General features: G+C 42.4%; 1 protein-coding gene across 4 annotated transcripts in view; it reads right to left on the reverse strand.

The window, feature by feature from the left end:
- The window catches only part of TMEFF1 (transmembrane protein with EGF like and two follistatin like domains 1), a 312,349-nt gene that overhangs the window by 22,844 nt on the left and 275,474 nt on the right, over positions 1–14,031 (reverse strand). For 3 of the 4 annotated variants that reach the window (XM_068236701.1, XM_068236698.1, XM_068236700.1), the window contains exons 6-7: positions 2,727–2,875; positions 1,345–1,410 (exon numbers count right to left, since the gene is read on the reverse strand). In XM_068236701.1, the coding sequence (XP_068092802.1) occupies positions 1,345–1,410; positions 2,727–2,875 (215 nt within the window). The remainder of the gene's footprint in view (positions 1–1,344; positions 1,411–2,726; positions 2,876–14,031) is intronic. The other variant, XM_068236699.1, reaches the window with a different exon arrangement.

Here is a 14,031-nt window from a genome sequence, read left to right on the forward strand (position 1 = left end):
TGCACACCAGGACCCTCGCCCGCTTATGTCGCTTGCTGGCCTTCAGGCTAGAAACTTGGGTTGCCAGGTTAGTACTGCAATGAAAGCCGCTTCCTCTCTGCAGACAGATGCTCCTCACATATTGACTGGCCAGATCCCAAAGGACCTGGAGGAGATATTGGCTGCACTTAAAGAGGAACTTTAACCAAGAATTGAACTTTATTCCAATCAGTAGCTGATACCCCCTTTCCCAGTAGAAATCTTTACCTTTTCCCAAATAGATCACCAGGGGGGTCTGTATGGCTAATTTTGTGGTGAAACCTCTCCCACAGTGTGATGTTATGACTATGGCCCTGACAGTTTGCTCTCTGTGAACCTCGTTGCACTGTGGGAAATAACTACTGTTTTCAACTGCCAAGCAAGCAATATCTCCCTCTGTGCATAGAACTCATAGTATCGAACATTTCGTACAGATCCTCTGGCAGAACTATAAGGGCTTGATTCACAAAAGAGTGGTAACTGATAGCATGGGCATTTTCGCACGAATTTTCGTGTTGCGTGTGACTGCGAATTTTTGCACAATCGATAACGTTTTCGCGTGCAAACACGAATTTTTGCATGCAAACGCGATATCGATTTTGCGCAAAAAAACGCGTTTGCGCGCAAAAACATAATTGTTTCGTGCGAAAATTCGCGGTCACACGCAATGCGAAAATTCGCGCAAAAATGGCTGTGCTATCAGTTAGCATTCTTTTGTGAATCAAGCCCCAGTTGTCACCATCAGTAATACATTTCAGAATGTAAATCACGGATAGGAAAGGTTTTACAATAGGCAAACATTGACTAAATAATCTATGTATATTGTATGGATATTGTAAAAATTAAGCAATTTTATTCCATTATGTTATTTTCACTACAATTCCTTTTTAAGGGCCAGGAGGGGTTAATGGCTGAAATACCTTATACAGCGCAGTCATCTACCCCTTTGCTGGGTAGACTTTTACTTGAGTCAAAAAAAATGTCCAGCTTAAGAGAGTCAAATATTGGAGTCAACTTATACACGAGGATATATGGGTATGTTCAGAGGTGACTGCTACCTACTAAGAAGAACATCATTTTTTTGAAGTAAAAAATACAGATTACTGCAGTAAAATTTCCAAAGGATGTGAGTAACCTGAATATGTGACACCAAGATTTTGAGCTCCAGAGAACAGCATGTACCTTTCATCTGCTCAAATAATGTGTTCCAGATGTATTATACATTGTCCACTCAACTGCAATTATCTGAGACTAACGTGCAATAAGCATTTGTCAGATACAACAAAATCAATGGTGATAAAATTTGACTAAAAGTCTGGACAATACCTTTCCCTTCTGGTCGGTACCGTAAGCCATCATCTTTTTTTCCAGTCGGGCTTGTGTCATCTGTTGCTGAACAAAGTGGAAAGAAGTTAAATAGCAGGCCACACCAAGAAGCCTATTCAAGAACTAATATACTACCACTTTAAATAGTCTAGTGATGTAAAACAAACAAACAAACAAAAAAAACCAGATAAAGTACAAAGGACTAAAGTGAAATTCCACCGTTCCTAAGAAATAAACAATCACATCAGTTCAGCTTTATGTATTGTTAGGAATGATAGTGCACAATATTGAGTATATGAATTTAGATGCTCAGCTAATCCTCACTCACTGTCAAGGTTGAATTGTGAGAGAAATCAGTTTTGGACATTCATAACCAGCTGGAGAATGAAATGGAAAAGCCATTTTTATCAGGATTAAATTGCAAAAGCATTCATTCAGCCCCCATAGATATTTAAAGGTGAAACACGAAAAATTAGAATATCGTGCAAAAGTCCATTTACTTCAGTAATTTAACTTAAAAGTTAAAACTAATATATCCATAATATGAACCCTTTACAGGTGTTTTGGACCAATTAGCTGATTAGAATCTGACCCTAGCCTAGAATATTGAACATTTTCACAATATTTAAATGTCTGAGATTTTGATTTGGGGTTTTCATAAGCTGTAAGCCATAACCATCAAAATTACAACAAATAAAGGCTTGAAATATCTTGCTTTTACTCATGTAATGATTTTATTTTATATTTTAAGTTGAATTATTAAAATAATTGGAATTTCTCTTTAAAAACCCAGCTCATGCAAACTTTTAAAAAAAAATCTGTATAGACAATTGTAAAGTATTTTATCTGTCTATAAGTTGTTTTCTTAACCAAAGTCAAATGAATCACTACAGAAACAACAACTCTTCCCAGACAGATTCAGCTTCTGCCTTCCCCCTTGCAGTTGGAACAGTTGGGATAATGCAATACAGGCATTTGCAGCAGCCACACCCATAGAGTCTGAAAAAAAACCGCCTTCTTGTCATCTTTTCAAAACTGAATACAGGACTTTTAGCTGCAGAAGTGTTATTTCACAGAAAAAAAGGTAACACATGAATTGTTTGTTTTTGAACGACTGCTATGTTAGTTTAAATCACGGAGGATCATTCTGATCCTTATTGACTTTCATGGGTTTTCCGATGATCAAGAAAACAATTGTTTACACAATTGTTTGTTTACGACTGCACTAACAACGCTTGCAGATTCAGCCAGATGGATCGGGAAACAATCATTCGTTGGCTGAGATCACCGATCCATCTGCCCGTGGGTAATTAGCTTAACCATTTCATACATACACTGGTACAGAAAAAGTATATTTATTGATGTCTGTGTCACGCTCCTACCTGTACAGCTTCCCAAGTGTTTGACATCAATTTGTTCTTGCTTAAGGCAGGATGCCTCTCGGACCATACATGGATTAGAGTAGGAATTTCCATCCGAGGCACAGACTGGGTTGAAGTTATGTCCACTGCAGTCAATATTGCACACACACCTGAAGATAAAAGTAAAACAAAAACAAATATTTTATAATGCTGCAAACATTTATATTATGACATAGCAATGAGAAGTTAGTACAGGTAGTCTCCACCTTATGAACATCCGACTTAGGAAGGACCCACCAATACCAATGGGCCCAAAATGTAAAATTTGATTCTGTGGGAACAAGTCAAAAACATTTTTTCAAAAAGATCTTATAGTTTTTGAAAAAATAGATTTAAAAAAATTAAAGAAAAAATGTTTTTTTTTTAAACTGGTAAAATTACGCTGGAGGGACAAGGAGGCATAGAGAAGGTACAGGGAACAGAGATGGCACAGTGTTTCGACTTATCGACAGATTCAGACTAAGAACAAACCTACAGTCCCTATCTAGTTCATTACCCAGGGAGTACCTGTATTTATTTTCAATTGCATATTTTTTTTTTCAAGTATTTGCAGTTTTCTTACTTTAATTAGCATGCTTCATCCTTTTCCCATGATCATGGGATGTAAGCATTTGTATGTTCAGTTTAGCCAATTTTTACAACACTTTACACTGGTGTGGTGTTACAGCTATTCTATTTCCAAAATACTGCATTATTGTGAATACAATTTTTATAACTAACCAGATTATTGTCAGTGGGAATTTCAAGCATGGCAATATAGCTGCTGATTAGCTAAACTGCTGTGTCAGGGTATTGGCAGTGGAAGGATGATTTGGCATCAGAAAGGGGATCATGTTGGAGACAGGGCAGTTCTAGGCTCAATGGGGTCCTGGGAAGCAATGACATGGGGGCTCTCCAGAGCACCCAAGTCTCTCCCTCCCCTTTCAGGTGTAAATTAGGGTTAGGCATCAGAAAGGGAATTATGTTGGGGAAGGATTAGGGACCCTGAAGGAGATTGAGTTGGGTGAGGGGATAGGCCTAGACGTGAAAAAGTGAGGCAAGGTTAGGTTTAGATGTTAGCAAAGGCATTACATAAGGCAACATTGGAATAATTTAAAACATCTGTTGTATATTTTGCTTGTACTCTTATTATAAGCTGTAGTCACACCAAATGGATATGCAGTTATCCCATATGTACTCTTATTCAGTATGTGGGCTCCAACGTATTCCACATTTCTTTCTTTCTTACAATATTCCTTTCTATCATTCTTTATTTTGTATATACATGACATCTTCAGCAGCGCTTCACAGTGTATATACTGTAGTCACTAACAGTGTCTCTGAGGAGCTCACAATCTAATCACTATGAAAAATGTCTTAATTTAAGTAGTTAAAAAAATATTTGACTGCAATACCCAAAAAATTGTGTATAACAGCCACATTACTTTCAGCCTTGTATTATTAACACTTTATTTCTCACCAGTTAAACATGAAATGTCACAATAATAATAATAATAATAATAATGTGCAGAGTGGGACATATTTATCAAAACCAGTGCAACCAAAGTTGGAGCAAATACTGTGCGGAAGTAGAGAAAAAGCCCAGATCATGGATTGGGATTGACTGATAGAAGCAAATTTCTTTGCACTGGTTTTGATAATGTCTGAGGAAGTGGGCTTAGACTCACGAAACAAGTTGCCTGTGCTAATACATTTTATTGACAAATGTGACTGTCGTTATTGAGGTAAGCCACCTCCCCCTTTTCTCGATTTTAGTGTTTTTTAGTTTTATATTAGTTAGTTTTATATACTCTTGGGTGCCTCTTTCTCCTATTGTGCTGTTTACACCCCCCGACTTTCCAGTTTAGAGGGGTACTTCCAAGCCCCACAGGGTGCTACCACTGTGGAGGCGAGCAAGTGTCTTTTTTGTCAAGAGAGCGACCGTATCCAGTTTAGTGAAGATGGGTGGCCATGGGGTGCCTGACTCTTCCTGCAACTTGTCTCCCCCGACGGTTACATAGTTATATAGTTAGTTTGGTTGGAAAAAGACATCTGTCCATCAAGTTCAACCAGAAAAAAACAAAAAACAAAACACCATCCTGAATCAGCACATATCTTAGCTGATCAAACAACCTTAACCACTTGAGGACCACAGTCTTTCTACCCCTTAAGGACCAGGCACTTTTTTTCCATTCAGACCACTGCAGCTTTCACGGTTTAGTGCTCGCTCATACAACCTACCACCTAAATGAATTTTGGCTCCTTTTCTTGTCACTAATAAAGCTTTCTTTTGGTGCTATTTGATTGCTCCTGCGATTTTTACTTTTTATTATATTCATCAAAAAAGACATGAATTTTGGCAAAAAAATGATTTTTTTAACTTTCTGTGCTGACATTTTTCAAATAAAGTAAAATTTCTGTATACATGCAGCGCGAAAAATGTGGACAAACATGTTTTTGATAAAAAAAAAACCATTCAGTGTATATTTATTGGTTTGGGTAAACGTTATAGCGTTTACAAACTATGGTGCAAAAAGTGAATTTTCCCATTTTCAAGCATCTATGACTTTTCTGACCCCCTGTCATGTTTCATAAGGGGCTAGAATTCCAGGATAGTATAAATACCCCCCAAATGACCCCATTTTGGAAAGAAGACATCCCAAAGTATTCACTGAGAGGCATAGTGAGTTCATAGAAGATATTATTTTTTGTCACAAGTAAGCGGAAAATGACACTTTGTGACAAAAAAAAAAAGTTTCCATTTCTGCTAACTTGCGACAAAAAAAATGAAATCTGCCACGGACTCACCATGCCCCTCTCTGAATACCTTGAAGTGTCTACTTTCCAAAATGGGGTCATTTGTGGGGTGTGTTTAATGTCCTGACATTTTGGGGGGTGCTAAATTGTAAGCACCCCTGTAAAGCCTAAAGGTGCTCATTGGACTTTGGACCCCTTAGCGCAGTTAGGCTGCAAAAAAGTGCCACACATGTGGTATTGCCATACTCAGTAGAAGTACTATAATGTGTTTTGGGGTGTATTTTTACACATACCCATGCTGGGTGGGAGAAATATCTCTGTAAATGACAATGTTTTCATTTTTTTTACACACAATTGTCCATTTACAGAGTTATTCCTCCCACCCAGCATGGGTATGTGTAAAAATACACCACAAAACACATTATACTACTTCTCCCGAGTACGGCGATACCACATGTGTGGCACTTTTTTGCACCCTAACTGCGCTAAAGGGCCCAAAGTCCAATGAGTACCTTTAGGATTTCACAGGTCATTTTGCGACATTTGGTTTCAAGACCACTCCTCATGGGTTTTTTTTTGTCACAAGTTAGCGGAATATGACACTTTGTGAAGAAAAACAATTCAAATCAATTTCCGCTAACTTGTGGCAAAAAATAAAATCTTCTATGAACTCACCATACTCCTAACGGAATACCTTTGGGTGTCTTCTTTCTAAAATGGGGTCATTTGTGGGGTTCCTATACTGCCCTGGCATTTTAGGGGCCCTAAACCATGAGGAGTAGTCTGGAAATCAAATTCCGCAAAATGACCTGTGAAATCCTAAAGGTACTCATTGGACTTTGGGCCCTTTAGCGCAGTTAGGGTGCAAAAAAGTGCCACACATGTGGTATCGCCGTACTCGGGAGAAGTAGTACAATGTGTTTTGGGGTGTATTTTTACACATACCCATGCTGGGCGGGAGAAATAACTCTGTAAATGGACAATTGTGTGTAAAAGAAATCAAAAGATTGTCATTTACAGAGGTATTTCTCCCACCCAGCATGGGTATGTGTAAAAATACACCCCAAAACACATTATACTACTTCTCCTGAGTACGGCAATACCACATGTGTGGCACTTTTTTGCACCCTAACTGCGCTAAAGGGCCCAAAGTCCAATGAGTACCTTTAGGATTTTACAGGTCATTTTTGTTTCAAGACTACTCCTTACGGTTTAGGGCCCCTAAAATGCCAGGGCAGTATAGGAACCCCGCTAATGACCCCATTTTACAAAGTAGACACCCCAAGGTATTCCGTTAGGAGTATGGTGAGTTCATAGAAGATTTTATTTTTTGCCACAAGTTAGCGGAAATTGATTTGAATTGTTTTTCTTCACAAAGTGTCATATTCCGCTAACTTGTGACAAAAAAAAAAATCTTCTATGAACTCACCATACTCCTAACGGAATACCTTTGGGTGTCTTCTTTCTAGAATGGGGTCATTTGTGGGGTTCCTATACTGCCCTGGCATTTTAGGGGCCCTAAACCGTGAGGAGTAGTCTTGAAACCAAATGTCGCAAAATGACCTGTGAAATCCTAAAGGTACTCATTGGACTTTGGGCCCCTTAGCGCACTTAGGGTGTAAAAAAGTGCCACACATGTGGTACCGCCGTACTCAGGAGAAGTAGTATAATGTGTTTTGTGGTGTATTTTTACACATACCCATGCTGGGTGGTAGAAATATCTCTGTACATGACAATTGTTTGATTTTTTTTACACACAATTGTCCATTTACAGAGAGATTTCTCCCACCCAGCATGGGTATGTGTAAAAATACACCCCAAAACACATTATACTACTTCTCCTGAGTACGGCGATACCACATGTGTGACACTTTTTTTGCAGCCTAGGTGCGCTAAGGGGCCCAACGTCCTATTCACAGGTCATTTTGAGGCATTTGTTTTCTAGACTACTCCTCACGGTTTAGGGCCCCTAAAATGCCAGGGCAGTATAGGAACCCCACAAGTGACCCCATTTTAGAAAGAAGACACCCCAAGGTATTCCGTTAGGTGTATGGCGAGGTCATAGAAGATTTTATTTTTAGTCACAAGTTAGTGAAAAATGACACTTTGTGAAAAAAAACCAATAAAAATCAATTTCCGCTAACTTTTGACAAAAAATAAAATCTTCTATGAACTCGTCATACACCTAACAGAATACCTTGGGGTGTCTTTTTTCTAAAATGGGGTCACTTGTAGGGTTCCTATACCGCCCTGGCATTTTACGGGCCCAAAACCGTGAGTAGTCTGGAAACCAAATGTCTCAAAATGGCTGTTCAGGGGTATAAGCATCTGCAAATTTTGATGACAGGTGGTCTATGAGGGGCCGAATTTTGTGGAACCGGTCATAAGCAGGGTGGCCTTTTAGATGACCGGTTGTATTGGGCCTGATCTGATGGATAGGAGTGCTAGGGGGGTGACAGGAGGTGATTGATGGGTGTCTCAGGGGGTGATTAGAGGGGAAAATAGATGCACTCAATGCACTGGGGAGGTGATCGGAAGGGGGTCTGAGGGGGATCTGAGGGTTTGGCCGAGTGATCAGGAGCCCACACGGGGCAAATTAGGGCCTGTTCTGATGGGTAGGTGTGCTAGGGGGTGACAGGAGGTGATTGATGGGTGTCTCAAGGTGTGATTAGTGGGGGGAATAGATGCAAGTAATGCAATGGCGAGGTGATCAGGGCTGGGGTCTGAGGGTGTGGGCGGGTGATTGGGTGCCCTAGGGGCAGATGGGGGTCTAATCTGATGGGTAGCAGTGACAGGGGGTGATTGATGGGTAATTAGTGGGTGTTTAGAGGAGAGAACAGATGCAATGCACTTGGGAGGTGATCTGACTGCGGGTCTGCAGGCGATCGGATGGTGTGGGTGGGTGATCAGATTGCCCGCAAGGGGCAGGTTAGGGACTGATTGATGGGTGGCAGTGACAGGGGGTGATTGATGGGTGGCAGTGACAGGGGCTGATTGATGGGTGGCAGTGACAGGGGGTGACAGGGGGTGATTGATGGGTGATAGGTGATTGACAGGTGATTGACAGGTGATCAGTGGGTTATTACAGGGAAGAACAGATGTAATTAATGCACTGGCGAATTGATAAGGGGGGGTCAGAGGGCAATCTGAGCGTGTGGGCGGGTGATTGGGTGCCCGCAAGGGGCAGATTAGGGTCTGATCTGATAGGTAACAGTGACAGGTGGTGATAGGGGGTGATCGATGGGTAATTAGTGGGTGTTTAGAGGAGAGAATAGATGTAAACAATGGATTTGGGAGGTGATCCGATGTCGGATCTGCGGGTGATCTATTGGTGTGGGTGGGTGATCAGATTGCCCGCAAGGGGCAGGTTAGGGGCTGATTGATGGGTGGCAGTGACAGGGGGTGATTGATGGGTGATAGGTGATTGGCAGGTGATTGACAGGTGATCAGTGGGTTATTACAGGAAAGAACAGATGTAATTAATGCACTGGCGAATTGATAAGGGGGGGGGGGGGTCTGAGGGCAATCTGAGCGTGTGGGCGGGTGATTGGGTGCCCGCAAGGGGCAGATTAGGGTCTGATCTGATAGGTAACAGTGACAGGTGGTGATAGGGGGTGATTGATGGGTAATTAGTGGGTGTTTAGAGGAGAGAATAGATGTAAACAATGGATTTGGGAGGTGATCTGATGTCGGATCTGCGGGCGATCTATTGGTGTGGGTGGGTGATCAGATTGCCCGCAAGGGGCAGGTTAGGGGCTGATTGTTGGGTGGCAGTGACAGGGGGTGATTGATGGGTGATTGATGGATGATTGATGGGTGATTGACAGGTGATTGACAGGTTATCAGGGGGGATAGATGCATACAGTACACAGGGGGGGGGGGGTCTGGGGGGGGGTCCTGGGGAGAATCTGAGGGGTGGGGGGGTGATCAGGAGGGGGCAGGGGGGGGGGGTAAAAAAAAATTAGCATTGACAGATAGTGACAGGGAGTGATTGATGGGTTATTAGGGGGGTGATTGGGTGCAAACAGGGGTCTGGGGGGTGGGCAGGGGGGGGTCTGAGGGGTGCTGTGGGCGATCAGTGGGCGGGGGGGGCAGATCAGTGTGTTTGGGTGCAGACTAGGGTGGCTGCAGCCTGCCCTGGTGGTCCCTCGGACACTGGGACCACCAGGGCAGGAGGCAGCCTGTATAATACACTTTGTATACATTACAAAGTGTATTATACACTTTGTAGCGGCGATCGCGGGGTTAACATCCCGCCGGCGCTTCCGCATGGCCGGCGGGATGTTACGGCGGGTGGGCGGAGCCAGTTGCCGGGGGAAGCGCGCGTCATCAATGACGCGATCGCTCCCCCGGCGTAGCAAAAGGACGCACCGCCTTAAGGCGTATTGCGGTCCTTAGGGGATCCACTTTGCCGCCGCCCATGGGCTGTGGGCGGTCGGCAAGTGGTTAAAAGTCCTGGGCGTATTGGCCTTAAAAGGGAAAAATTCCTTCCCGACTCCAGATGGCAGATAAATCTCTGGATCAACTCTCTTTTTTTCCTCCATATGCAGATCATGTCCCCTAACCCTAGGGGCAAAAAAGTCATCTGCCAAGCTTTTGTATTATCCTCTGATGTATTTATACATAGTAGTAGCAGTAGGGTATTGTACCGTGTTAGCCATCAGTAAAAGCAAGAAGTTTTAAATCAGGATGCCGAAAGCTTGTTTATTCTTATTCATTTGTAGTTAGCCAATAAATGGTATCATCCTGATTTAAAACTTCTTGTATTTATACATGTTAATCAGGTCACCCCTCAGTCGCCTTTTTTATAAGCTAAATAAGCCCAGTTTGTCCAACCTGTCTTGGTAAGTGAGATCTTCCATCCCTCTGATTAATTTAGTTGCTCATCTTTGAACCCGTTTTTGAGCTGCAGATTCATGTATACAGTGATGTGAAAAACTATTTGCCCCCTTCCTGATTTCTTATTCTTTTGCATGTTTGTCACACTTAAATGTTTCTGCTCATCAAAAACCGTTAACTATTAGTCAAAGATAACATAATTGAACACAAAATGCAGTTTTAAATGATGGTTTTTATTATTTAGTGAGAAAAAAAACTCCAAATCTACATGGCCCTGTGTGAAAAAGTGATTGCCCCCCTTGTTAAATAATAACTTAAAGTGAATCTAAAGTCACTTAAAAAAAACGAGATTAACTTACCTCCTGGCCGCAATAGCAGCATAGGGGGCGATATACAGGCTGGGAACGCAAACAATCACTCGCGTTCCCATCCCTGTCGGCCGGTGACGGCCAAACCGGAAGTGCTCGCCGGCGGGTCCTGGGACATCGGAGCGGAGCTGCGAGGGCACCGATCGTCTGCAGGGGGCTGAGGGAAGCCCCAGGTGAGTTAATCTCGTTTTTTTTAAGTGACTTTAGGTTCACTTTAACTGTGGTTTATCACACCTGAGTTCAATTTCTGTAGTCACCCCCAAGTCTGATTACTGCCACACCTGTTTCAATCAAGAAATCACTTAAATAGGAGCTATCTGACACAGAGAAGTAGACCAAAAGCACCTCAAAAGCTAGACATCATGCCAAGATCCAAAGAAATTCAGGAACAAATGAGAACAAAAGTAATTGAGATCTATCAGTCTGGTAAAGGTTATAAAGCCATTTCTAAAGCTTTGGGACTCCAGCAAACCACAGTGAGAGCCATTATCCACAAATGGCAAAAACATGGAACAGTGATGAACCTTCCCAGGAGTGGCCAGCCGACCAAAATTACCCCAAGAGCGCAGAGAAAACTCATCCGGGAGGCCACAAAAAACCCCAGGACAACATCTAAAGAACTGCAGGCCTCACTTGCCTCAATTAAGGTCAGTGTTCACGACTCCACCATAAGAAAGAGACTGGGCAAAAACGGCCTGCATGGCAGATATCCAAGGCGCAAACCACTTTTAAAGGGAACCAGAGAGGATTCAATATACATACCTGGGGCTTCCTCCAGACCCATACGCACGGATCGCTCCCACGCCGCCGTCCTCCGCTGCCTGGATCCGCCGCCACCGGGTCCCGTCATTGCCGCGAGTCGGCAAGTCGGCCGGCGGACGCGGCCAATTCTCCGCATTACAGGGTGCTCTCTCTCCATACAGATACGCATGTGGCTGCTTACTGCGCTGCCGCATGCGTACATGTATGGAGGGAGCCCCTGTGATGCGGACAATTGGCCGCGTCCGCCGGAAGTGACGGGCCCGGTACCGGCGGATCCAGGAAGCTGAGGACGGCGGCGTGGGAGCGATTCAGGCTTATGGAGCTGGAAGAAGCCCCAGGTATGTATAAAATCATTTTCTTTTTTCAACCCCCCGTTCCTCTCTGGTTCCCTTTAAGCAAAAAGAACATTAAGGCTCATCTCAATTTTGCTAAAAAACATCTCAATGATTGCCAAGACTTTTGGGAAAATACCTTGTGGACCGACGAGACAAAAGTTGAACTTTTTGAGAGGTGCGTGTCCTGTTACATCTGGCATAGAAGTAACACAGCATTTCAGCAAAAGATCATCATACCAACAGTAAAATATGGTGGTGGTAGTGTGATGGTCTGGGGTTGTTTTGCTGCTTCAGGACCTGAAAGGTTTGCTGTTATAGATGAAACCATTAATTCTACTGTCTACCAAAAAATCCTGAAGGAGAATGTCCGGCCATCTGTTCGTCAACTCAAGCTGAAGCGATCTTGGGTGCTGCGGCAAGTCAATGACCCAAAACACACCAGCAAATCCACCTCTGAATGGCTGAAGAAAAACAAAATGAAGACTTTGGAGTGGCCTAGTCAAAGTCCTGACCTGAATCCTATTGAGATGTTGTGGCATGACCTTAAAAAGGCGGTTCATGCTAGAAAACCCTCAAATAAAGCTGAATTACATCAATTCTGCAAAGATGAGTGGGCCAAAATTCCTCCAGAGCGCTGTAAAAGACTCGTTGCAAGTTATCGCAAACGTTTGATTGCAGTTATTGCTGCTAAAGGTGGCCCAACCAGTTATTAGGTTCAGGGGGCAATTTCTTTTTCACACAGGGCCATGTAGGTTTTGAGGTTTTTTTCTCACTAAATAATAAAAACCATAATTTAAAACTGAATTTTGTGTTCAATTATGTTATCTTTGACTAATAGTTAACGGTTTTTGATGAGCAGAAACATTTAAGTGTGACAAACATGCAAAAGAATAAGAAATCAGGAAGGGGGCAAATAGTTTTTCCCATCACTGTATATTGTATAATACAATTGTTTTGTGATTCATTAAAGGTCTGCAACATCAAAGGCATTTCTATCTTATTTTTCAGTGCCATTCAGTGTGGTTTGGTGCAGCATCAGTGGTTCAGTGATGCACATATTTACTTGATCCATTACGGATTCCATAGTATGAACTCTAAGATTGACAGTTCTTAGTTTTGGTATCCTTTCACACAGCACATAATTGCTGACTGTTGCTCTGAATGCAAAGCACACCTGTGATATGTGACATTTGTCTTTGAGCAGAGATTAGTTTACTGGAGTCTTCATGCTCTCACAGACTTTAATAGTACAGGAAGGACTATAAAGTTGTTGGACCATGCAGCAGTGGGAGCCATAGTAAATGCATTTTAGGATTTTAGGAAAAAGACTCACTGGAGTCTCAGTAATGGAGTGTAACATAGTTTATTATGCTTTCTGAACTTCCTGATTTGTACTTTGTGTAGAATGTTAACTAGGTAAATATTTCTATGTATTTTTATCCTGTGAAGAGTAATGCTTTAGCATTCAGCATCATATGTTGTGTGCTGATATTCATTTTTATTTGCTTAGTAGGGATATTTCAGAGATTCCTTTTAGCGCCTTGATGTTACAATGAGACACTTCAAGGTCCTAACCCTCCGAAGAAACACAATACTGCAAAACCATTACTGCAGAGGATACATCAAGCTAACGCAAAATACCATTAGTTGAGCTATCAGTATTCACAGTCACACTTGAAAAATCTCTGTTAGAACAAAATGAATTGGTCAAGGTTATCGTAGATGTTGTTACTTGTTTTTAATTGTACTTAAGCATGTGCCCTCAGAAAAGAGTCTCTACTACATTATTGTACCAAATAATTTACAGCAGATCGCTAACAGGCTGCTGGTTGCATGTCTTGCTGCTTCATAACACAATTATAAGCTAAGATAACCTCTATTCTCCAAACATTGATCCTGGTGGAAAATTGATTCCATTGTAGGCCCCACCGTGACTCCTATCCCTAGGGTAAGTCTACCTGCCTCTACTGGTGTCTCTCTTGTAGTACTAAAAGAGTAATGTGGCAGCAGAGTGCCTTCCTCTCCTCCACTGGTCCTGGCAGGCTGCTAGAGTTATCCAGTTTCTAATGCAACCTGCAGCAGAGCACAGTGTGCCGGATTAGAAGAGATTCCATTCCTGGCTCCATTACTGGGTCTCCTTTCTTCCACCACTGCCAATCCATATCTCATCTGGGTCCAGGAAATGTGTCTTCCAGGTGCTCTGTCACTGTACTCCAGCCTTGCTCT

This window comes from Hyperolius riggenbachi, chromosome 5 (assembly GCF_040937935.1).
Source record: "Hyperolius riggenbachi isolate aHypRig1 chromosome 5, aHypRig1.pri, whole genome shotgun sequence".
Classification (NCBI taxonomy): Eukaryota; Metazoa; Chordata; class Amphibia; order Anura; family Hyperoliidae; genus Hyperolius; species Hyperolius riggenbachi.